Genomic DNA, 27396 nt, shown 5'->3' on the forward strand with positions numbered 1-27396 from the left:
AAAATATTTTTGTACTTATGTGAATATGATGTTCTACAACTTCAACTTGTAACACTGCAATTATATTGTGAAGGTCAGAGTCAGTACATTAGAGAGCTATACACTACTCAGCTCTCCCCCTTGTTTCTTACTATTCCCTGAGGAAAAGAAAGATACGTCATCATCTCTATAGCAAAGGCTGAAAATTGTGGGCGTGCATGAGGGTACAACTGGCCAACGTATGTCTTAAAATTTAGTATCAGCTTCCAGCATTTAAAAATTAGATTTCACATTTAAAAAAATACAGTTGTCTTGAAAAATCCTAAAATCTGGCAACCCTGGGTCTGCATCCCACAGCAGAGTGGTTAGTTCCATTCTCTTTAGATGAGGAACTTGACCTCTTCTTTGTCACTCTCAGTCCTACTTTACACCCCTTTTCTAGAGAACCTCATAGGCCTTTGTGTTTGAAGTCTGTGCCCTAGGGGTCGCTGGTTTTCACCTTTCCTGAAACAGCGTGGTAATGTGTTTACATTTTTTACTTTTTAAGTTTCTGTGTTGTAGAAGAGAAAATCACAATTACTTTGAAAGACTCAAGATGATTATACAATGAGAAAACAACGTTTACAGAAAATACAATATGAATAATTCCTGTACCTATCATAAAGGATATGGCACCTATGTACATACTTTAGCTTTTTTCTTCTGTTTTTTCTTTGGTCCACCTTTGTCCAACGGCCAGATTATCCTGTCAGCCTTCACCCATTCATCATACCTTAAAATAAAGAATATATTTAAAATTCACAAGAATACCTTATTTGAAAGGTACTCACCAAATAAAAACAACAGTGAGATAGGCTAAAGAATTTGGTTCTAGCGTTGGCAGAAATGCAAAGGGCACGGACGCTAGTTTGCTGGTAACATGTGTGCCAAGTACTCTACTAGGTGTTTTATGTACCTGTCCCCAACAGGGCAAGGCAAGAGAATTTCTCAGGGAAAACAGGCTTACAGGGATAGCAGGGTAGGCAAACTCTAAATAGATTCAAGATTGTTTGAACTGCCTTCTTTTCCACAACTCCCACACACCTGAGCTTAATGAAATAAGTGATTCTGCACTGGAATTCATTCTATTGATCGAATAATGCAAAACAAGTCAGGTAAATTCAAGTTTGTAATGTGCTCAGTTCCAGATTATTTTATGAAGTCCATTTCAACACTTTTCCTCTCAGAACTCTCTCTAGCCTCCAGTATTTCTAATACAATTTTATTCTGAATTGTACCACCTCTAAGACTGAAATTTTTTATAGATATTTCCTTTACCTACGTTTATTCTGTTTAGCTCAAGTTGAGAACTCCTCATTTTCCCCTTTCCCAAAATACTGACATCACTGCTAAATTTTAACATAGTCAGTCCAAGTTACTAATCAGGGGCAAATAAGGAATTAAACTTCCTAGAACTAAATAACAACTTTCATATTATATGAATATATAGGTATTTATAGAGCTCAGCCAGAATCTAAAATCTGAACATTTAAGCAAAAAAACTACAGGCAGTCCTTGCTTTGAACTTCACCATGATGATGGGAACCATACCCTCACTTTGTTACCGAATTACCGTGAAGTCACGCAAAAGAAGGACGCTGTTCCAATATGCGCAAGTTCAGCTGACACAGTACCATGACTACCTATATATACTATGATTTAAAAATGATCTTCTCCTGCATTAACCCAATATCTAGCAGTATGGAAGGTCAATGAAAACCCATAACCATGTGAATTCCAGTTAGGTAACCAGTTAGGAAGAACATGAGCATGTAATAAAATGACTGTGAAGAAGAGTCATACAGTAAAACATTAAAAAAAATGAGACAGAAGGAGGACAGAAGGGGGAAATTCTGGAAAGCAGAAAAGACACACTGATGGTAAATAAAAGTAGATGGATGTGAACTAAATAGAATCTGAGGAAAAAAGGCTACAATGGGCTGCAACTGCAAAGCAGGGACTCGAGGTTGGTAAGTGCGGTCTTTCTTCCCAAATTCAGTACATACATACAAAACAACTGGGAGATGGACGAAAAAGTTTGTTTTTAGTGTTGGCAGAAATGTGAAGGGCACACGGGCTGGTTTGAGAAAAGAGAAAAGAAATTTTAAAGTTTTATACGCTATTCGTTAAAACCATACTCTTTTAAAATGACGTGAGAGGACAGAAACCAAACTCCCCCTCACTAAAGAAAAGTTAATGTTTACTGAGCACTTACTAACTATATTAGGCACTAATTATATTAACTTTGCATGTTAATGTAGATATTAGCACTGCTTCTCACAGAATCCCTGTAAAGTAGGTACTCTGTCTTCCCCAATTCAGATGAGGGAATTGAGGCATAACAGGGCACACACTGAGTATGTAGGGAAATTTTGGAGCACTCTGGCTCAAAGCAACTACAGGGCAAGCAGAGATACTGAACACACAAGACTTTCTAAAGGAGAAAGAGAAAAGTAGTCCCTGCCATTCAGGAACTAGCCTGGTACTATTAGCTGGGCCTTGCTGTTGCTACGGAGCTGTTCAGGCCCTCACAGCTTGGGCGTGTTGTTCTCATGTTGAATGTGAACAATTTCACAGAGAACATCAACATCAGACAGGTCTGTTCCGTGACCATAATGGATCAAGACAAAAACAAGACCACTCCCTAGTTGTGTCTCAACACAGAAAAAAACAGGAACATTTTCCAAGCCACAAAAATGACCAAGCATCCTTTCTTTTCCTGACTGCTGCTGCTTTACCAATTATAGCATTAACCTTGCTCTAGCCTTCTCTCCTTATAGATAAGATTAAGATAACCAATCACAGAATTACCCCCCACTTCTTGACAGCATCCAGTCTAGAGCAAAGCCCCATTTCCTTAAACCCACCCCAAAATCACCTAACAGAAGCTCAGATCTAAGTCCTATCTAATATTCTTTTTTATTAATTAACCAATTCAGAATTGTTACAGTGCTTGATACAGGTTTGATTTCTGATAAATTTAATAAATAAACAAACAAACAAAACCACTTGCACTGCTGGGCGCCATGGGCCTGGCTCCCTACAGGATGTTTCCACAGAATCCTGGGCTATTGCTTTTCCCCAAGGTGGTAAGCTTTCACAGATCCACCCTCTAACTGAGGTGCCATGTGGTTCTCCAAGCTGTGTGTTCTCCCTCACTGAAAATGAGTAATAAATCCAACTTGTTCAACTACAGATGTGATCCTGGTGACCTTTGGCTGGAAGTACTGACATAGCTAGTAAAACAGTGGGAATGATAGTAGTCTTGGAAAATTCAGATACAAGGTGTGCTTTGTAAATACATATATACTATTTGCTTTAGTTCTTTAAAACATTAAATTGATCTTTCTGAACCAATGAAAGAAATTTCAAAAAAAGAAAATAATTTCTTGCTTACCTGACATTCCATCCATAGTAATGTACCAAGTATAAAACTTCTCCATCATCAATTTCAGTGCCTTTAATACTGGCTTCATAGATTTTCTGCGTTTTCCCTCGTCCATATTTTACTTTCACTTTGGTTCCTGTTAAGCAAGGTTCTGTGTCTTCCTCATCTTCCTCCCCTTCAGAGTCACATTTGCTTTCGGTTTCTTCCCTGCAGTAAGTTATAACATTGATAATGCTACTAATAACTTAATGGAAAACAAAATAATATATGCTAAAAGAATCCAACATGTAGAAGAGTCATAACCTAATTCATGTCAGTGGAGGAGGAGAAGAAGGAGGAGAAGGAGAAGATTTTTACAGACTACTTACTAAGGACTTTACTATGTCAAGGTACACTGTACCAAAAGGAGACCCATACTTTTTAAAGGCCAATCAATAATCACAGTTAATGATGATGTGGAGTCAAATAAGTCACTTTTGGTAAAGCAAAATAAGGACAACATGCTTTGAAAAAGTCTTTAGGATTCATATTCAAGTGCCACCTTACAGGTGAAAATGACCTAAAGATAGCTTTTAACTTCCTGCAACTAAAATGTCTTTTAAGTCTACTTTACTACTACTTTCTGCTCAATTCAGAATGGTTCTTAACCAAGACTAGTTTTTTGGTGGGCAAAATAATGAACAAGGGCTAACTACCTTAGTAACTCTATCTTTTAAATTATTGATAGCTTCTATTTTAAAGGTTTCCCCACCCTAACAAAGAAACGATACTTGAGTATTAGGCCACTTGTTATAACTGTGGCATAGCACCAGGAGAACAAAGCTTTGCATATCTAATGTTGATTCCTATTCGTTTTTATGCATCTCCCATCAGTTCTTCTTTGTTTTGATAATCAGATATAAAGGAGATTCACATAGGGAGGTCCAACAATATTTTTCATATTTTTATAAATAAAACATTCTTTATTAGCCTGGCAAGGATTCAGAAAAGATTTGCATCAAAGATCACACTAGTGTCACAAGAGTTTTAAAAACCTTATAAGGAGGTACTGTGTTCTGTCATAAACATAGGGCATTATTTTAGGGACCACTGGGGGACCCGACATGAAGAAGCTTTGATAACCCATTAGCAGTGGGAATGTTTTCTTTCCAAGGGCATCTTCCAATTATATCCTGATAAGGTAATTTCAAAACACCATGAGAAACTACTTAAGACAGAAGTCTCTATAAATAAAAAAGTTTCCTATTTCCATAATTCCTGCTACTGAATGAGAATACAGACTATGTTTGTATACTCAGTTTTTATTTAGTAAAAGGAAATACCATTCTTCATATTCAAGTCTGAAATTTTCTGTCTCTAAAATAAATATTCCATTTACATATCAATTAATTATAAAGGCTTTTCAAACCACATAGTGTGTATGTGTATATATGAGTATTACATGTTTGATGCATTACTATAAAATATACACATTTTGATGCTTATTTTTAACACATCTTCAAACTGTAATTAGGCCTTACGTTTTAGGTGGTTTATCTTTGCTTAAATTTATTGTCCGAATATTTCAAATACTATACTCACATCATTATACTCAACTCCAATTATTTCCTCCCACTTTCCCTAATCCTAATCCTATTTCACGACAGAACTTGCTTTATTCACTAACCTAATTCACATGTAATTGTGAAAGCTCCTGCACCTATTTATACTGAATCATAAAATTACCTCTCCCACCCACCAATCATTACTATTTTTCCAGTAATTTTCTCAACGGTTAATTTTCAGATGGGTGTCAGCCACTAGTCGGAGGCAGCAAGCCACTGTTCCCAATTTTGCTTAGTAACTCAAATTTCTAGAAAATTTAGCATCAAATGATAATCAAAAAATAACTATGGAGGAGAGCTTCTATACAAGTAAGTGTATGCTGCTGTTGCTGAATTAAAATTCATTTTTTAGTAGTGTCTAAAAATTAGTAAATCCATTTGACCACAAAGAAATGGCCAACTGAACATAGTTGGACATTACCGTGATCTAGCTAGACTGCCTAGTCATTGGTTATTTTTAAGTCAATTCAGTCCATACGTGTGTAATACATGAGGAAAAACAAAAACAGTTTTCATTCAACAGCAAACAGGATGAACATCAAAAGGCCGAAATTTAATTGTTGTGATGTGGGGCAAGAATGTACTTTCCAAACTAGAATCAGGGGTGCATGCCACTTATTCTAATACAATACCTTGAAAAAGAAAAATGGCTTAGATAAAGCTAACACACAGAAACATCTGCTACTACTGTGCACCCATGTGTTTGTTAGCTTTCCCAAATTGTACCTTTTTTAAAATGGAATTTTTGCTGTCGCTGTTTCCTCTTGTCCACTTCCTCCATTTTTCTCCAGCTCCCTTCCCTGCTGTCAACTGCAGGACCTTTCTTTTGACTGGGTGGCGCAGCCTTCTTTGAGGCCACTGTTTAGGGCACAAGTGCTATTAAAATGGTGCGACCAGTATATTCTCCAATTCCGAAAGGCGATACACATCATCTTCACAATGTGTCTCACCTTCATTAGACAAGAGGAATGGAAGTCCCAATAAGAAAACATTCCCTCAAACCTGAATCTCTAAGCAGGAACAGAGCGCTGCTGTACCCCAGACAGGTGCTTCTGGAGAACAAATATAAGATAATGTACCTCTCTTGGCTCTTCTCTTCCTCTTCCTCTGAGTCTTTGTCAGAATCCTCCTGCTTTTTAATTTTCTTCTCCTTTTGCTTTGGTGTATTTTTTCTCCCCAGTAGTAACTCATTTTCTTTTTTCTCTGCAGTTTCATAGTCATCATCTTCATCCTTATTTTCTGTATCATTATCTTTTAATTTGTCTTCTGTTTTCTCTTCTTCAATTTCCTTTTTAATAGAATTTGCATCTCGAGCAATTCTCCTTCGTCCCTAATAGGGGGATAAAAGCTTTAAAGTAACTATCACTACAAAGGGCAAAAAAACATAGAAAAATGCATCTTTTCCTTAAACCTTCACAGCAATGACTCGTCTTCTCTCTAGCTTGAGACATGACACTGATAACCCATCAACTCCTGAACACTTTTCTCTTCCTCTCAAAAGGAAAAGAATAACCCATGTAAATTACTTAATTATGTCCAAGTGTACTATACTATGATCCCTGGCTACATACTACATAAAAAATAAAAATTTTCTCTGTGTTCACTCTATTATCTCACTTTTAATATTTCCTGACTATAATCAAATTTTTTAAATTATCTAAGTGTCAATGATGTAAGTTAATAATAATAAATCAGTCCCTCAAGTTTTTAGAAGTTCTGTCATCTCTAATTCTACTGTTTACGAAGATGAAATTAACATATCACTGTGTTTCAGTGTGATTACATTTTAGAAGGACTGAACTGTATCAATGGCCAAAAAGTGAGCTCATTTCTTTGAATGAGTATCTGGAGAGCTCACTAGGCCAGCAGTAACTTGTTATACGCCCAGCAGCTTTTATCCAGTCTCTTGCTGCATGCTCAAATGACCATGAAACTGTTGAGCCATTTCATTATCTCCTAAATTCTCCTTCCAGTCAACCTCTATACACTGGCAGAATTCCCTTCTACTTGGAATAAAGTGAGGATAAAAAAAGAGCCAAGAACTTTGGGAGCACTAGAATACTTAACAATATCTCAGTATAACAAATGTTTTACCGAGTTGCCGACTATGTGCTATTTAAACATCAAAGGTCGGGGAAAAAAAGAACTTAAATGTAAGTTCCATGAGGGCAGGGTCTCTGTCTTATTTACTTCTGTAACCTCAGATCTAGACAGTGCCTGGCACATGGCAGGTGCTCTTTAAATATTTGTAGGTAAATGAATGAAAGCATCTGTTATCCATCAAAATTTAGGTTTGTATAACTTATACCTTTATCCCAGAAATCCCATTTTTAGAAGTCTGGCCTCTGTATTCAGATAAATGAGGAGAACATTTTTACAAACCTCTATACTGAGATAAATGGGGAGGACATTTTTACAAGCATATTTATTGCATCACTTTTTTTTTTTTTTTTTGCATCACTTTTTATAATCATAAAAAATTGGACAAAATCTTGAGGAAGGTAAATTTATGATACCTCCATACTACGCAGTACTCTGCAGATGTTTTACATAAAGATGAGGAGGGTCTTTATGTAATGACAAGGAAGTATGTCCACAATACATACAAGGGATATTATTCAGTCTTAAAAAGGAAGGAAGGGCTTCCCTGGTGGTGCAGTGGTTGAGAGTCCGCCTGCCGATGCAGGGGACACGAGCTCGTGCCCCGGTCCAGAGAATCCCACATGCCGCGGAGCGGCTAGGCCCGTGAGCCATGGCCGCTGAGCCTGTGTGTCCGGAGCCTGTGCTCCGCAATGAGAGAGAGGCCACAACAGTGAGAGGCCCGCGCACCAATACATGGATGAACCTTGAAGACCTTATGCAGAGTGAAATAAACCAGTCACAAAAGGACAAATACTACATAATTTCCACTTATATGAAGTACCTAGAGTAGTCAAATTCATAGAAAGTAGAAGGGTGGTTGCCAGAGACTGGGGAAGAGAGGAATGAGGAGTTACTGTTTAACAGGTACAGTTTCAGTTTTGCAAGATGAAAAAAGTTCTGGGGATGGACGGTGGTGATGGTTGTACAACAATGTGAATGCAGTTAATGCCACTGAACTGCACATGTAAAAATGGTGAAGATGATAAATTTTATGTTATGTGTATTTACCACAATTTTTAAAAATTAAAGAAAGAAAAGAAACAAACAAACCACTTTGGATGTTTCATGAAATTCACTAGAAGATTCCATTTACTAGATGATAAAATGGACAGTTTTAAAAAATGGTTTCTGAGCAAATAAAAGAGAAGATGATTTCACCTTTTCTTTTAAATACAATTTCACTGAAAAATAAGATGCATTACAATAAGCGAACTAATCTTTGACAGTGTGATTAAATTTTCTTTCTACTTCTAAAATTTGATAAATCCTACTGTGCAGACATCATCAGACAAAGATCAAAATAGTGAGGGACAATTCCTGATTTGAGTTATATACTAATGGAGAGGAAGAGTAGAGTTAGAACATAAAACCAGTGTGCACATGACTAGGAAACAAGGCAGAGCATGAAAAACTGCCACAAGAGCTGTACTGTGTGTTGTGAAGTCAAGAGAAAGAAAAGATCCCACCTGGCTGAGGGCACAGGTATTATAAAGAGGAGATTCATGCACTCAACAACTATTTAATAAGTCCTTACTATGTGCCAGGCACTATTCTAGATGCCTGGGATCTCTCAATTAATGGAATAAACACTAATCCCTGCCCTTGTGGACTGTGATACTAGTCCAGAGTGGGGTAAAAGAAACAATAAATAGTAAACTGAACAAGTAAGTAAATTACAGATAGAAACAGCAACGTTAGAGCGATTGCCAGTGCCAAAGAGAGGAGGCAGGTTACAATTTTAGGTAAGGTGACCAGGATAGGCTTCAGTGAGGTGACACTTTAGCAAAAGACTTGACGGAAGTGAATATCTGAGACTGACCCCAGATGAGAATGACTTGAACAAACATAAACAGAACAAGAGGAGGAATGTTTTTTCAGGCAGAAGAAATAATATGTGGTATATTTAGAGAAAGGGAGCTAGGCTAGCCTGGCTGAAGCACAACCAAATACTGGAAAATAAACTAGGTTCATAGGAGTATTTTTGTGTATATCTGAAAATGCCCATAATAAAAAGGTTAAAATAATGCTAAAAATGAACTAGATAAAACTAGTCTTAACTACTTACCCTTGGAGATTTTAATTCTGTTTCTTCTCTTTCACTTTCACTGTTTGAATCAATATTTTCCTCAGGTTCACTCTTCACTTCTACTAAAGGCATTTCTTGATCTACTTTTGGAGCCTCTTCCATGGATTCTTCTAAGTCTTTTTTTTCCTCTTTTACTTTTGGTTCATGGTGGTGAACAGTTCTGAACTGAATATTTGCAGAACGGCAGTACTCCTCAAAACCATAGAGATACCTAAACAAACAGTATTTCATTTTAAGAAATCTTAGTCTTTACATTTAACTTGAATACTATATTAAACGCACACGTTTTTTGAAAAGGAAAACTCAAGCCTTTTTTTTACAAAGTATTTTTTCTGTTACTGATTTATTGGTGTTTTATATAGGAAAACAGACAAAAATATTGATCAGAAAATAAAATTTCTTTCCTGAAAAATCTGAGCTTGTGATAAGTGAACACAGCTGTCATAGTTTTGATGTGAAGGCTGTTCACCACAAAAGGTACAACTCTATAACATGTATCGTAATTTCAGACTATAAACACTGCCTGTACCTGTGATTTTGAAAAGAAAATCAGAACATGAAAAATGGAGTAAAGCAGACTTGGTACACTGAAATAACTTTCAATCACAGTATTTATTAACCGAAACCTTTTCATATACTTTCTCTGACTTTAATGTTCTTCGACTGATGTGTTCTTATTTAACTGTTAACAAATTAAGTGGAAAATACTCCTTGTAAATATGTATTCTTTGATGAATAAACTATACTACTTACTTTCTATAAGCAGTTTTTACATTGTAGGAAGCAGCTGAATTCAAAATAGGAATGCCAAGGTCCATATAAATTTGCTTCCATACAGCACCACTATCAATCTGGAAAATTAAGTTTTTATTTGTTAATGTTTGCAAAGGGAAATAATCTTTACACTAATACTGTATGTTCATTAAGAAAATGTGCTTATTACCTAAAGTACATATTATAGTGCAACATCAGACAATTTAACTTTGCATTACAGTCTTACTTACCTTGTCACATCCACCTTGATGATAAACCAGTCTGAAGAGTTTGAAGAGATTGAGATCTTTATAGCCCAAAACAGGTGGTTTGTTGATTGGAGTACCTTTTAAATATCAGAGAGCAGAAATACCATGTTAATTCCAACGGAAAATACTAAGTTGAAAACAAAGCTTATCAATTTCTAATTTCCCAAATATCACTAATCAGAGGCATATATTTAAAGGACCTCAAATTATATAAGACAACACAAAATATTCTCTATATTCTTTACACAGTATTGCGGTGGTCTTTAGTTTTACTGCCACAACTAATAAAATAACCTCTCTAACTGCCACTGAATTGGATAAAACTAAATCAAACCTTGGGCCTGCAAGGTGTAGCCAATGATGTTGCTGGTTCAAGAAGCCTGGGCAAGAAAACATACAATGGAAAGGGCACATTTTAGGCCATGGTTCCATTTTGAATGCTTCAACACAAACGTTAAGATGGGTGGCAGTCATCTGAAGGATCATTGCTGAAGGCTACTAGAACTGATTTATCTGAGGATTTCCAGGACTTACATAATGCCAGTAAGTATGATGATTTATAAAGCTTCTATTTCTTCTAACTTTATTAGAAATCCTACTCCATTTAGATAGGGGCTATTATGTTTAATTTGCTGAGACCAAGGATCAGACTAGTTCACTTGCCACAAAAACGCCATTAGTAAATAGTGGGTATGTAAATTCACATGGTGATTGTTCACTTTCTATTACTCAAATATTATTATAATATTTTCTGGTTTCATAAGTCTCAAGAAGATAAAATTTAACTATACCAAAACTACTTTTCCTCTACATTTGTACTCAAACTAGACATTAGTAGTTGTCTTTATTCCCAATACTATTATTATCAGCTATAACTGATTCTTAGGCTTGAAATCCAAATCCCTGTACCATGATTTGAACAAAAATAATACATAAACCTAGAATATAAAACAGTAAAAGAAATGTCTACTTTTTTTTTTTTTTGGCCATGCCGCACTAGTTCCCAGACCAGGGACTGAACCTGGGCCCTCAGCAGTGAGAACGCTGAGACCTAATCACTGGACTGCCAGGGAATTCCCAGAAATGCCTGCTTTTAAATAATAAGCATGAAAATACCTCTGTCTTCCATAAACTTATAAAGCTGTTGAAGGAAGCTGTCCCTCTCTTCAGGATCAGGTTCTTCCTCAGGCTGTAAAGATAAACTATATAAATATACAGAACAATGAATAGGAGATACACTGTCTTCTTCGTTTTTTGTTTTGGGAAACCAAGGTAAGGGGATAAAATTTTAATGAAGCCAGAAAATATGAATTTTTCTCAAAATCCTACAATGCCATACTTTAATTCATATTTTGATAGAGCTGGTTTGATGTGACTGTCAGGATATACAATCTCTACTCTTCACCCCATTTATCACTTGAAGCTTCCCATTAATTATCTCTGTGGGGACTAAGATTAGCCATGAGGAAAAGGTTTAGGAATGGGGTGAGAGTGTTTTCACCTCATCTGGTGTTTTTTAAAAAATCCTCAAAATAGCATGTGGCCCATAGGAATATACCGATAGATAAGCATAATAATTACAAATGTATTTATTATTTTAAAATAATCCACATACTAATATTAAAATTTTGTTACTGTTGAATGAATATAAACCAGAGGCTGCGAAGTCACATGGCAAATGTTTTTTGTTTGGATAGCACAATGTTTTAAAGAAATTTAAATGCATGTAAATGAGCCATATAAATTTTATTTTGTCCCAGACTCCACCAGCCCCTCTTGTATCACAGTAGCCTGCTTTTCTCATTTGCCTTTCTTGCAGGGCCTCTGTAGTTGACTTTGCAACCCCTTAAAATAGAACAATGAAAATTATTTCTTAAGGAAGGAAACTAGATACATAACTACAATTTAGTTCTATGGAAAAAAAAATTAATGGAAACATTCATACAGAAACAACTATTCCTACAAATACCTATTTGTGTGTTACATTTTACTAATTATATAAACCTAATGATTTCTTCTTATGCAAACAAATGGATCTTGGGTTTTAATAAAATATTTCCTTTTCTGATAGACTACTTATAAATTAATATTTGGGAAAATTCTTGAAGTTTAACAATACTATGGAGAAACAAAGATAACACTGATATATTTCTTTCATATAAATTATCATAATTTAATTTCAGAGTACTACTTTTTTTTTTTTTAATAGATTTATTTATTTTTGGCTGCAATGGGTCTTCGTTGCTGCCTGCGGGCTTTCTCTAGTTGCAGCGAGCAGGGGCTGCTCTGCGTTATGGTGCGCGGGCTTCTCATTGCGGTGCCTCTCTTGTTGTGGAGCACGGGCTCTAGGCGCGCGGACTTCAATAGTTGTGGTGCATGGGCTCAGTAGTTGTGGCACACGGGCTTAGTTGCTCCGCAGCATGTGGGATCTTCCCGGACCAGGGCTCGAACCCGTGTCCCCTGCATTGGCAGGCGGATTCTTAACCACTGTGCCACCAGGGAAGCCCCAGAGTACTACTATTTTTCCATGTTTCAAAACAAGAATTCAGACTTTTGTCTTTCAAAGCCATATTCAAAGCAAAGGCAACTGTCAAGCAATAAATATTGAGTGCTCACAATCCAGAGAGCAAAATAAATTTTTTAAGTTTTTAACAGCTAATAATATAGCCAAGATCAATAAACATGTAGTTAATTAAAATATATTTAAAAAAACATGAGGCAATCAAGGTCGATTAAAATATATAATATAAAAAGCATGAGGCAATCAACGGAAAAGTCTTTCCCTCAGTACAGTCTTTTTTTTTCTTTCAGTACATTCATGAAGAATGACTTACAGGGCTTCCCTGGTGGCTCAGTGGTTGAGAATCTGCCTGCTAATGCAGGGGACACGGGTTTGAGCCCTGGTTGGGGAGGATCCCACATGCCGCGGAGCAACTAGGCCCGTGAACCACAACTACTGAGCCTGCGCGTCTGGAGCCTGTGCTCCGCAAGAAGAGAGGCCGTGATAGTGAGAGGTCGGCGCACCGCGATAAAGAGTGGCCCCCACCTGGCACAACTAGAGAAAGCCCTCGCACAGAAACGAAGACCCAACACAGCAAAAATTAATTAATTAATTAATAAACTCCTACCCTCAACATCTTCTTTAAAAAAAAAAATGACATAGCATCGGAGTACTTTCAGTTTAACAAAATTTAAGAAACTTAATTCGAAGTTCTAGTAAGCCTCAAAAATTAGCAATACACGGGCTTCCCTGGTGGCGCAGTGGTTGAGAGTCCGCCTGCCGATGCAGGGGACACGGGTTCGTGCCCTGGTCCGGGAAGATCCCACATGCCACAGAGCGGCTGGGCACGCCGTGAGCCATGGCCACTGAGCCTGCACATCCGGAGCCTGTGCTCCGCAACAGGAGAGGCCACAATAGTGAGAGGCCCGCGTACCGCAAAAAAAAAAAAAAAATTAGCAATATACAGACTTAATAGTTAGCAATATACATACAGACTTAATAATCACTACAGAGTAATAAAGGTCTTTACTAAATACTCAGATCAAGACATGGCAATTTTTTCCCCAACTGCATTAAAAAATTTTGCTTTTACAAGGTTGTGAGAACAACTGCCAATGAGTTAACTCAAGAAAAGAGTAATCTGGTAGCCTAAGAATCATTTCAGATACTAATTTTAAGGACTTCTGGTATGGGGAAAAAAATAAAAACAACTTATACCAGACTGGGTCTATGCTTTGCCTGTCCCTCGTAATCACAATAGTCTCTCCTCAGACTAACACCTCATTTTTAGTATTTATGATCTTACAGAATTCAAAGAAGACTGTTGTATGCAGTATATGTAAAAGCAATTGTTTTTAAAAAGCACTGGTTTGAAATCAAAGTTTCTTCCAAAAGCAAGTAAACAAAATGAACCCATCAATTGCAAATAAGGTATTTATTAAGGTTTTACCAAACATTTGATAAATTCTTAATTAAGAATATAGTTTTATAGATAAAAATCGGTAGTTTAAATTCATTGGAATTAAAAGTTAGTAGATGTCAAGAGTGTTTTAAGTACCATGAGAAACTATGGCCATAAAATTTTAAGTTCAGAATGCAGTTATCAGGTGTAAAAACAAGATATAAATGAATAAAAAATTCTACTTAAAAACAACTGCCTGCTTGAAAGGAAATTTATTTCGAGTAAAAAAAAAAAAAAGATGCTATAAACAAAGTTTTAAATTTACCTGATGGTCTTTGCAAAACTCAAAACTGCTTAATCTCTTACAATAAGTAATTCTTCACAATCATTTTTTTTTCAAAAACAGCTGTCTTGTTAGTCACCTTAGAGTAAAATTGCACATGGTAGAAAATGCCTCCAACTTGAAGACTGCCTTTATGACTTTTGTATGGGGGTGGCACTTGTTATCACAGTACCTGCAGGGACTCTCTCCCGGTTGGGAGCCAAGAGGGTTTTCCATCCCTCAAGGGTTCTGAAGTGGGATAGGGCTATAATAATGGGAGGTGGAGCCCACTAGACTGCTGTTGAGCCTTCTTCCCTTCATTTAGTCAAGGATGTGAAGAGTAACTATGCACCCCGTAAAATGCCAGGGCAGGGAAGGGCGCTAAGAATATAGAAGAGGCATGAATATGATCAAAATTTTAAGAAACTTACAATTTTAGTTAGCAGGAGCATAACTTCCTAGTATTATAGTAGTTGTATATCTATCTACTACTAGATTATGTATTTTCTGACCTTGGACACTATGTCTTCAAATACAGCTCAAGCATTTTTGATAGTTACCATGAATCACAGACTTTTGCAAAAGTATTGCAATTCAAATCAGAAAACTTTTGGCCCTCAAGTCTGGCAGGAGGTGTGGAAATGTAAAACCAGCCAATTCGACAAAATGTGGTAAGTGTTGTAAAATACATAAAAGAATACAGGAGCAAGGTGAGGGGATGAATGGTTCTGCTGGGGCTGCGGTGATGGTGGTAATAGTAGGGAAAGCCTCAGAAGAGGGAAGAGCATACAGCCTGGGAACAAGAGCAAACAGGATAAACATGAGGCTTGCAAAGGCAGGCTGTGATTAGGAAAGGACTTTGTAATGATATGTTAGAGAATCAGAACTGGACACTCTGGGTAGATGTGAGGTTTGAGAGAGCTAGAGAGGAATTAGGTCAGATTTGTATTTTTAAAAGTTCTCTGAGTTTGATGGATTGGAAGGGAAAGGGGAGCTACTGTCACAGTCCACAAAGAGAGGATCAATGCCTGAATTAGTCTTGCCACCTGATGATGGAAAGATGACCCCTCCCCCTGAAGCAGAGAGAAAAGAGAGCATGGGAGAGTGAGAGAGAGGTGTTAATGCTGAGATTTTTTTTTAGTTTAGGTTATTCATGTTTGTTGTCCTCAAAGTTTCAACATGTTATAAGTGCTCAATAAGTTCCATGAAGTTAAAGACATGCTGATTTTAGTCAGTTTTATTGTCAATGACTGGTATTTACTTTTATTTTTATTTTTGTGCCCCCAAATTAATTTATTCCAAGAGGAATCTATTTTTATATTTCTAGTTTTAAAAAACCTACTTCGATGCAGTACAGAGGGACAGACTGGAGTAGGGAAAGCATGGACATGGAAAGAACAAGTTGCTACTGCACCAGTCTAGCTAGGTGAAAAGAAGAGTGGCTTGAACTAAGGTGACAGAGAGTAGGAACTGAAGGAAGTGGGCAAATTTGAGAGCTATAAAGTAAGTAGAAGAGACAGGATCTGATGTCTCATTGGATAGGGAGGCAAGAGTGAGAGGATTAAGGTTATCTAGCTTGAGTAATTGGGGGGATGGTGCTTCTATTCAAGTGAATTAGGAACAAACAGGGAAAGGACAGGTTTTGGGGAAAAGATGAGTGCAGTCTTGCACATACAGAGTTTGAGGACTTACAAAATATGAAGAAATTCTCATTGGAATTTTAATATAAATGTCTGGAGTTAAGAAAGAGACATCTTTGATGCACATATAGATTTGGAGTCATTACATCATTTAGTTACGAAGTAAACCAGAAAAAAATGCAACGTCATGTATGTCAAGTGATTTAAGAAGGTAGGCATGTCAAAGATGCTGAATGCCTACTAAGGAGTCAAATGAAATCATGACAAAAATTTGTTGGACTTAGCACGAAAATTTGTTGGAGGTCACTGGTGACCTTAGTTAAGTTGTTTTAGGTGTGGTGGAAGTACAAGATGCACTGCAGTGAATTAAGAGTGAACGGGGGGCAGGGTGGTAGTGTCAGGAAATAGAACAGTGTATATACCTCTGAGCAATCTGGCCATAAGGTGGAGGGGTTGGTGGAAGGAATCTGGACAGGTTGCTAGAAGGTTGGAAGAGATGTAAGCATGTTTTTAAAAGCTGGTAAGAAAGCTACAACACAAAGGAATAGATTAAAGATGCTGGAAAGAAAAGAGATACTTCACAGTCTAAGACAAGAAAGAAGGGAATGAGATCCAGAGCCTAAAAAGATGGACTCATCTTACAGAAGAGGACAACATACTATCAATTGTACATTAAGGGAAGGAGAGCAGGCAGGTGGGGTTTAGAGCTGGCTCCCAATTTGAAGCTCCTAGTTTCTTTCCAAAGTGAGTGGAGTGGGGGTAGCGTTGCTGGCTTAATGGAGGAGATAATGATTAGATTATAGAAACTGAGAACCGACTAATAGTATTGAAGGCCCAGTGAAATTTGTTCATCATAAAATTTAGAGTGGTACCATTCTCTGTCGTGTACACTTAAACAGAAAATTTCAGAAACCACATGTCATGCCTAATATATTCATTATGTGGTAAGACACTGTTTTATAATTTCACAAAACAGTTTACAAACAACCTGCCTATAACAAATTAGTAATTCCCCCCCCCCATTTTAAAAGGTACATATATCTTACTTTCAGTCATCAAGCTGTGGTTCACATGCTATCAAATCTAAGGTTTTAAAATCAGTCTTACTAACACAACTATAAAATACCTTTTTCTATAAGTACATTAAAATGTAGGTGTATTTGTGTGTACAAATGTACAATCCTCATTAATCTGATGAGGTGATCCTAATTTGGTTAGAGTCTTATGCTAACACTGTGAAGAAAGGTTTTGCTAAAGACATTAGGACATTTTTGCTTGCTTATTTAACAGGCTACACTTTAAGACCTTAGCAGATAAGTTATTACATTTGAATGCAAGCTAAAGTCTCAGTTATTCATTGAAGGTTGGCTTTATAGGGTCTGCTTAGAAACACCTGATTGGCAGCTGGAGTTATTAGATATACCTAAAATACTAATATTACCTTTAAATTTTTCTGTAAATTTTATTGACTTAACAGGATTTTCCTGAGTTATCAAGCATTTACTATAGGTTTATACCCAAAGTGATCTCGAAAGATTACTAACAAATGCCTTTATGGTTATCTACAAAAAGGCATAAATACACAAAAAACACTTGATTTAAACATTAAAAAAAAAAAACTCACATTTCGATGAACTAAAAAGTTCAAGCACTTATGATTTTTTAATAGGGGAATGTAATCCTAGGAATTAAATTTAACAGTGATCCCTAGAAGTTCAACGACTGGAGAAATGGGTGTCAATACTTCTAAACAAAAAAGGGCATTTCTTGGGCTTCCCTGGTGGTGCAGTGGTTGACAGTCTGCCTGCCGATGCAGGGGACACGGGTTCGTGCCCCGGTCCGGGAAGATCCCACATGCCGCATAGCGGCTGGGCCCATGAGCCATGGCCGCTGAGCCTGCGCGTCCCGAGCCTGTGCTCCGCAACAGGAGAGGCCAAAAAAAAAAAAAAAAAAAGAGCATTTCTTATAAAAATTCACTAAATTCTAATTTTCATTACTAAATATGAAATTAGAGGAGATTTTTGAAAGGGCCCAACATATAAGCCTACCTATAGCAAACCAAAAGGATAAAAGAACTAAGACTAGTCAAATTCCCACCTGATATTCAGTTTTCTAAACATTCACCTATTTATTTTACCCTTAGACAACTCTCCTACATTCATCCAAAGTGAATATAAGTCAGGAGTAAATGAATACCTGACATCATTGTTTATGTTTACACGAACTTTTCAATCAATTTCAAAGCTCAAAAGGAAATTCAGTAATATCTTTTCTAATATAAAAATGTCCTAACAAAAGACATTTAAGTAATACCCACAAAAATATTCTCCAGATCCTTTTTCAATATAATTATCAATGACTTAAAATGTAGAGTCATCAATATAGGTAGGACCTACTTCCTGTCAGACTCTCAAGTCTCTTCCTACCCAGTAATAGTATGAAATATATTTCTTGTACTCAAATCCTGAACTACCAATGCTTAGGAATTCAAAATAATATTAAGTATAAAAGATGCTCCTCCACAGTAAGTCTCAAATCTCCTGATTAAGGCTATGTTAGGGTACTCAAAGTATCAAATATAAAAACAATGTGCACTGCCCATTAGTACTGCAGAAGTATCTAACACTTGTATGATTCTACTGCATAAAATTTACAAACACCAAATGGCTGGCTAAAGTATTGTTACAGTGGTTTACAGAATATTATAAAAGATCTTTTTGATCATTGTCAAGCAACATTAGATCCTCATGGAAAGCATAGCATAATTACATTTTGGGAAGAATATGATCTGTAATGTAAATATAACAGCTTAGCCTCACTTATATAGTAAAGGCCTGTAATGACTAAGCCAGGTAGGCCCTGGCTTATCAGATTTTAATTCATTTTATACCATATCCATTTTTTTCCTTTGCTAAATATAGATTAAGCTGCTTTTCACTTTTACAATATATCAAATTTTTAAAAATTACTGTCCAAGACAGGTTAGAATGATTCAGCATCTAAATCTTAAATCCAAGAGCAAGAAATGCAGCTGATTTTTTTTTTTCTAAAGCAACCCAACCTCACTAAAGAAAATCTACTTGTACAGCCAGAGGAAAAGAGGAAATTAGTTTCTATTAGGTAATTCAATGAAGTATATGCATGAAAATGAATATCTGAAAAATAGTTTTAAATAATCATATAATCAATGACTACATTTGCGATTGTGCTTTTCTTTCTTTAGTAGATGAAAAGCATCTTGGTTCACTTAATTTTAACAGTTCATAATTTAAGTAACACATTTTAAGAAGATACTATCCTTACAAAGGTCCTTACCTTTTTAAATTTCTTTACTTACTACCTGCAAACAATAGGTAACAGAGCTTGCCTCTGCTCTTCATTCTTTTTTACTAACATTTACTCACAGCTAAAATAAAACATTATTACTTTTACAAAATTAATAGCTATAATAAGACCACTATTTACTACTTACTATTTTACAGCCATACTCTCTACCCGTACTACTCAGCCTTTTTAACCCTCTTTGTTTAAAATTTCAGGTTTTTTGGGGGGGTGGGGATCAGGGAAAATGCATTTTGAAAGGGATGCAAATCAAAAGTATTAGCAAAAATAAAGAGACTATGTATTTCAGTATTTGGCAATATAAGATCCTAACTTCCATGTTTCAATGTTAATTTAAAAAAAAAAAAAAAGCAAAACCAGACTCCAACAGTTCACACCCTGAAAATGTGGCCTATTTACCCTGAAAACATATAATCTATAAATAAATACAGATAAAATACAAAAATCACATTTAATATTTAGACTTTAAATCCCAAATTTTTCCAAACTGTCATTATCATTTTCATTTCAAACTCTACCTTATGTTTCAGAAAAATAGCCTTCATCCTCTGATATTCTAAAAATAGACTCCTACTGTCTCTTTTACATGAAACAATTACGCTTGGTTACGAGTCCTACCATATCAGCCAAATCATCAATACCTAAAATTCTTATTTAACCTCATTTTTGGCAATCAAAATGGTAACATATAAAAAAAATCTTACCTATATGCTGCATTTTCTTTCACATGTAAAATGGTTAGATTCCCCTTCTACTTAATCAGTACAGTATCTGAACATTTTTCAGTCTGACTTGCAATATTTGCTTTTCCTCTTAGGGCATAGCATCCGCAGGGTTATACAGCACTACTTACATTCTCTTCCACATAAAAATCAGACATTACATGAAAGGAAAAGAAAGACAGCCCATTTCAAAGCATCTGGCAAACCTCCATTGGCAACCCGCCAAGCCTCTGCAAAACCTTCCTGTCTTTCCGAGCATGCTCACTTAAAACCAACAGCCCGTTACTATGGCAACTCTGTAGGCAGCCTGTAAGTATGAACCGCCATTCTGATTTCAGAGTGCAAAAAGCCGAATACTGCAGGGGAAGTAAAAGGGAAGAAACACCCTATGCCCTATATCACATACAAGTACACTCATTTTGTTTCAGAAATTCTTATTTGTGTATGTAAAACAGAAACAAACATTCCACATTTTCCAAGCAAATATTTCTCATGCTCAAATAGGTCTTTTTCAGTAAACTCATTCTCTTTGTCTGCCCCGAAGCCCCTTTACCTCATAACAACCAAAACTATACTGGACATTTATCCCACTTGACAAAACACTGCTGAAAAAATAGACAGCAATATTCATGAAAGCAATTACGTGGTACTTCATGAATGATTTCCTACAATTACATATACATTCTTAACAACACAGTGATATTACAAAGAAAACCATTAGCACCTATAAAATACAATCTAAATCTTTTCTATGATTTATCCAACTGCCAAATGAAATATTCTTCCATTTAGATAGGATTTTTTTAATCCTCATTATCCCTGAGATACTGTGAAATGTCTGAAAGAGGTGAAATTTCAAAGTTAAGACAGACCAGACCTGTGTTCAAATCCCTGCTCTCCACATTTGAGCTGTGTCATCTTTGGAAAGTTATTTAATCTTTCTGACCCTCACTTTTCTCTTTAAAGTAGAATAACAACAGTTACTCCATCTGGCAATAATTTAAATGAGTTAACACATGTAATATACCTAAAAGTTACATTTCCTTCCTCCTTGGTTATTTGGAAAAGATGTTATTAAAAAAAAAGTCTGCACTTGCTGCTCATTTAACCTGAAAAGTTCTTCTTTGTAATCTCTTACCCACTAAAAATTAGTTCTGATTTGCCCACTAAGCTAAAAGCCAGAAAGCTCCCCCTTCCCCAAATAAAGCTGAGCTAGAAAAAGACAGCAATAAATAATATAAAGAATCTAAACACAGGGAAAATATATGAAGGTATTGTTTTTAGAGTATTGAAATGTTTTCATATGTTACAAACATGAAATTTCACCTACCATCTCTTCTTCTTCCTTTTTGGCCTCCTTTTCCTTCTCTTCATCATTTTCTTCAGCTGGGCCAACTTCATCATCACTACTGGATGACTCAAGGATTTCACTTATATCCATTTTCCAATTATCAGGAACAACTCTAGTTTTTAAGAAGATGCTTGCTTTCTGCAGCCCTAAAAGTAAAAATGTACTTCAGCACTTGTTATGGAATTAGCACCACAGAATAATACAAAGCCATGACATTCAGAGTCAGAAGATCTGTATTCAAATTCAGCTGTCATTTCTAAAATGATACAGTAAATTTGAACATATAAGTTATAATATTATATTAATGTTTATTTTTCTCTAGGGAATACTGTCAGAAATGTTAGTGATAAAACATACAAAGAATTAAGGTCAAATACTTTATCTAGATATTTAAAAAAGGCATTAAAGAAGAGTGGATATCAACTCTAAACAGTTAAAATGGCACCAGAAAATATTCAGTCTTGCTTTTGCCACTAAATTTGCCATTTAGTCACATCATGAAATAATGGATTGATTCATCCTTATTTTACCTGGTTTAGCAGAGAGCTCAGATTCAGGTAGATTGAGAATGTCTACTTCCTTGATATCCTTTCTTGCTATAGAATAACTAATTACAGAGAAAAATAAATAGGAGGGAAACCATTACTAAATAAGAATTATCACTTAAAGAGTCATGTTAACACACAGAAAATATAAATCTCAAAATCAAAATTATTTTACTTATAAGTTGTTTTAAAAAGACCATGTATATCCTAATCCTTAATAAAGGGCAAGAGGTAATATAGGCAAAGCTAATATCTTAATTCTAAAGATTCACATACTCAAAGCACACTAATTTGAGAGCCTCACATTTGTAATATTTCAATTTATGCAACCCTCTTACCTACAATATGGGGTAGTTTATTTATATCAGCATGGTATTTTCCTTATAGTGTCTATTTTGATCTTTCATATTTCTCAAATTTACTATTCAGTTCAGTATGAAAAATTTAATAGATGGTAACATTAAAATATTTTTATCACTGTAAGATATATTATGGTATCAAATTTTCAGACAATCACAACTCAATAAATACATAATTTTACATTTTTTGGAAACAAAGCAAAGTTGAAGTGAAGGAAGGTTTCTAAAACTCTGACCTTATTTTAAATTAATTTTTATTGGAGTTCAAAATCTGACATTTAATCAGAAAAAAAGTCAAAATAATTATTCTAGTAATATAAATTCTATTAAAAGTAAATTTCATGTTTTATAATATGAAATAGTACACATAATAAAAATAAAGAATTCTTACAATTAGGGCTTCCCTGATGGCTCAGTGGTTAAGAATCTGCCTGCCAATGCAGGGGACCCAGGTTCCAGCCCTGATCCGGGAAGATCCCACATGCCGTGGAGCAATTAAGCCCATGCGCCACAACTACTGAGCCTGGTCTCTATAGCCCATAAACCACAACTGCTGGAAGTCTGCACGCCTAGAGCTCTTGCTCCACAACAAAAGAAGCAACCGCAATGAGAAGCCCGAGCACCGCAAAGAAGAGTAGCCCCTGCTCGCCACAACTAGAGAGAGCCCGCATGCAGCAATGAAGACCCAGCGCAGCCAAAAATAAATAAATAAATAAAATAAATTTAAAAAAGAATTCTTACAATTAAAGAGAAAATCAATACTATGCTTTATTTTAAAAGTTTTTAAATATTATTCTCAAATACTATTGTTCAGTTTTTATATAAAAATTTTAGGGATTTCCCTGGTGGTACAGTGGTTAAGAATCTGCCTGCCAATGCAGGGGACACGGGTTCAAGCCCTGGTCGAGGAAGATCCCACATGCCACGGAGCAACTAAGCCCATGCGCCACAGCAACTGAGCCTGCACTCTAGAGCCCGCGAGCCACAGCTACTGAGCCCACATGCTGCAACTACTGAAGCCTGTGTGCCTAGAGACTGTGCTCCACAACAAGAGAAGCCACCGCAATGAGAAGCCCGCGCACCACAATGATGAGTAGCCCCCACTCGCCGCAACTGGAGAAAGCCCGCGCACAGCAAGTGAAGACCCAAGGCAGCCAAAAATAAAATAAATTAAAAAAAAATTTTTTTAAATAACCTACATTACAAAAAAGTCAAAACATATTAGGTAACAACTTCTCAGTTCATGAAATGATTAAATTTTAAAAAATAAAGTCTTGATTTCCATTTTTTTCTCCCAATGTAACACTATTAAGTGATTCATTACTCACAATTTAGAATCGATAAATGACCGAATTAAACATTGGTCTTTTTTCACTGTGATATCATCATTACAACTGGGAGATACTACCTGAAATATAAAATAAAAGCAGATTGATTACTACTTTCCCTACTCAAAGAAAGAATATATTTTTTAAAATAACAGTTCTGGATCCCCTAACTTCTTGAAATGATTATATTTGACAAGAAATAGGTTCATTGTCAACAGCTTCCATACCATAATAAATTTACTTACAAAAGATTGCCTTATAATTTTTCTTTAGCATATTGGCTTTCTAGATATTTAATATACACAGTCATTAGATAATAAAATGAATAATTAATGAAATATAAACCATAATGTGACCACTTAAAAAATATTAGGATTTATTCTAAGCCAAATAATAATAACTCATTTACTGTCCAAAAAACAAAATGTATGATCTACGATGAAGACATGCCATATTATATATTTTTTTAAATGCACTTAAATCAGGATCAATTTTGAAATCTGGCTATTTGATTAAAATAAGCACCTAAGTTCCCATTCTTACCAAGGCATGTACAATTTTTAGTATTTAAACAAGTCAAAGAAAATCTGAGTGAAGAACTTTTAAATTTCTTAACTTTTAAAAATAACGAATGTCTTAACATTTGTAACTAACCAATCTCTGTATATTCTTTATAGAATTTAATATTTAAAAAACATTAAAGACTACTAATAAATTGCTGAACTGTACCTGCTCAACATTAGCCCCTCTGTGGTAATCGAGCACCAACCACAGAACTTTATGCAATGATGGAAATGTTCTCTGTCGGCACTGACCAATATAGCAGCAATGAATCACATGGGGCTGAGCACCTGAAATGTGGCCAGTTCAACTGAGAGACTGAATTTTTAATTCTATTTAATATTAATTAAGTTACAATTTAAACTTAAATAGCCACACATGGCTCATGACTATCATATTAAACAGTGTTATGTCCAGACAATCAAAAATTCTTGGCAGTTGTATCGGCTGTTTTAACATCAGATGGTATTAAATGTTTTTTTGTCTGTTAGGTGCTGGTAATTACCAGACTAATAATATAGTTGTGTCTGCCCTCAAGGAGCTAACACTGAAATGGAAGGGTAAATACAAAAAGATATACCAAAAAAACATAACGAAGGCTAAGTACAGTGATACCAACTAGGCGTAAGATAAAATATCAATAAAAACACCTAGGAGGAAGATTTAACCAGACCCGGGAAGGGAAAATGTGTGGCAGCAAAGGCTAAAGGTAAGTCTTAAAGGATGAGTAGACAGAACCCAAGGCTTAATTACCTCACCTGTGAACCACTCTAATGGCCTCCAAATTGATTCCTATCACCTCCACTCCTTTCAACAACAATCCATCCACCATACCACTGCGTCATTAACATTCCTAAATATGCAGCTCAAATAATGTCACTCTTCTGCAAAATTCTATGCGGAACTACGTCCAGATTCTTTAGATGAAATTTTAAAGACCCTTCTGCCCTCGATCCAAATTACTTCCCAGTCTTCTTTCCTATTATGCCCCTATTCACATCTAATATTTAGCCAAAATGAATTCCCAGAGCAAATAGTTTCATGAACAAACCCCCTTCTTTCCTATTACTTATTCTGTTTCTTCTAAGAAAGTTCTCTAGTGAAGCTCTGCTAACTAACTTTAAATCCTTCAAGGCTCAGCTCAAAAGCTTCATGAAGGCTTTTTATTTTTTTTCTTTTTGGATTTCCTTCAAATAAATGCAAGGTCTCAGGACAAGAAGTCCTAATATTGAATGTATACTATTTTATATTACAGTTACTTGGATTATTCTCTGCAGTACACTAAAATCATCAAATGTAAGACTGATTCTTACATTGACTCTTACTCATCTTTTATTTTATTACCTGGGAAATGATAAACCTGTTGAGTAAATAAGGGCATTTTTTTTTTAATCTCTTGACAAATTATGACCTGAGTATTCTGAATCCAAACCCATTGACTTGTTGGCCTATACAACTGAAAGGTTCAAAGGATTTTCAGACTTTTCCTATGTGAAGTAAATCTACCACACAGGAATTGAGTAATGTATTTACATGCACATAGAAACCTAAAAAAAAAAAAAAAAAAGGCCTCAGTTCTTTAAAGGAGGCTAACCTAATTTGGGAGGTATTTTGTGCCAAAATTATTATTAGAGATATAAGTGATATCAAAACTCAGAGAAGAACGGGCATACTTATGTTAAAGTGGTTAGGGGAGAATCTGCAGGAAAGGTAGGACCTGAGCTGAGCCTTAAGACATATTTAAGAGAGGAGTAGGAAGAAGAGAAATGGGAGATATTGATTCCTCTTGTGAAGTAATTCTCTTGCCCATACCTTCTCATTCCTTTCCCAAGTAAGCAAAGGTTAGTTTTCTCTACCAACCTACCCAAGATTTGCCATTTCTAAAGCTTAGGTATACCCTTCCTTTCCCTAAAACTCTTTGTCCTATTCCAGTGTCTGCACCAAAAGTTTTTTAAATTACTGTATAATATTTAACTACTACACAGTCTTTGAGATGTGTATAGTAAACTCCTTGAGGGCAATGTGTTATGTCTCATACCTCTTTCTTTTCTTAAGGAGCTTAGAGCAAAGCTGAAGTCACTGCAAATCCTTAGTAAATACTAATTGATTTAAGGGGTAAAGGACTGGAGGAGTGAAGTGTCTTACACAGGGAGCAGTTAAGAAAGAGCCTAAGTAGACAGCTTACACTGAAAATGAGAAACAAACTAAGAGCTAAGGATGACCACAGATACCCATCTAAAAATTCAGAATTGATTCACTAGGCAGAGTCAGTGCCGTTTTTTTTGAGAATGGGACTATCATGATTAAATCAATGTTTTAAAATTTCTCTATAAAAGTTACTTCTAGAAAATAAGTCTGAATTTAGTTAAGAAAGCATTCAGGCATCAAGTTAAGAGAAGCTGGTGGTAGGTACTATACATCAGGTGAAAAAGGTGATGGGAACAGAGTAAACACAGACCACTGGACACATTCTGAAGGAAAAACTGAAAGATCTCAATAAATACTTGGTTACAGAGAATTAAAGAAAGGAAATAACAAAAGAAAGCAGTGAAGTATGTGGGACCTGAGTAGGACTGCTCAATTTTGCAATAAAGTCCAAACTAAATTTGTGTAACACTCTCAAAATATTTTAAATGCTTTCTTAAAATCCATGTTAAACAAATACTTTAAATGGTTAATTAACTCTGCAAAAAAACCATACTTACCAAAGCAGGATACCATTCACTCTTCTCAGATGTAGATACCACACTTACAACTTTTCCTAATAATTCATCATTGAGACGTCGCTTATCTTCATCTTCCTCTTCACTACTTTCTTCTTCTTTTTCATCTTCGTTACTAAAAGTTAGAATAACTTTATCATGATCTTAACATCAACCATCTTTGATATAGTCATTACCCCAGGGTAGTAGCCTCTTCATTCAAGTCGGAATTGAAGAAATGGATACTTCCCTAGCCCCAAAGAGGTAGTCCTGCGCTGTCCATGGTAACTCCGAGTCCACTTCACTAGATCAGTGAGGACCTGGACTTAGACTCTCATGCCAACCACTGGCTGGGACAGAAA

General features: G+C 35.8%; 1 protein-coding gene across 1 annotated transcript in view; it reads right to left on the reverse strand.

Annotated features, from left to right (window-relative positions):
* The window catches only part of ARID4A (AT-rich interaction domain 4A), a 59289-nt gene that overhangs the window by 15871 nt on the left and 16022 nt on the right, over nt 1-27396 (reverse strand). Inside the window, exons 8-18 of the mRNA XM_024731452.1 lie at nt 27038-27170; nt 23772-23851; nt 22070-22146; nt 21519-21685; nt 11377-11449; nt 10243-10337; nt 9992-10089; nt 9218-9449; nt 6090-6340; nt 3416-3613; nt 667-751 (exon numbers count right to left, since the gene is read on the reverse strand). Of these exons, the coding sequence (XP_024587220.1) occupies nt 667-751; nt 3416-3613; nt 6090-6340; nt 9218-9449; nt 9992-10089; nt 10243-10337; nt 11377-11449; nt 21519-21685; nt 22070-22146; nt 23772-23851; nt 27038-27170 (1489 nt within the window). The remainder of the gene's footprint in view (nt 1-666; nt 752-3415; nt 3614-6089; nt 6341-9217; nt 9450-9991; nt 10090-10242; nt 10338-11376; nt 11450-21518; nt 21686-22069; nt 22147-23771; nt 23852-27037; nt 27171-27396) is intronic.

The sequence above is a fragment of the Neophocaena asiaeorientalis genome, unplaced genomic scaffold (genome assembly GCF_003031525.2).
Source record: "Neophocaena asiaeorientalis asiaeorientalis breed wild unplaced genomic scaffold, Neophocaena_asiaeorientalis_V1.1 scaffold603, whole genome shotgun sequence".
In the NCBI taxonomy this organism is placed as follows: domain Eukaryota; kingdom Metazoa; phylum Chordata; class Mammalia; order Artiodactyla; family Phocoenidae; genus Neophocaena; species Neophocaena asiaeorientalis.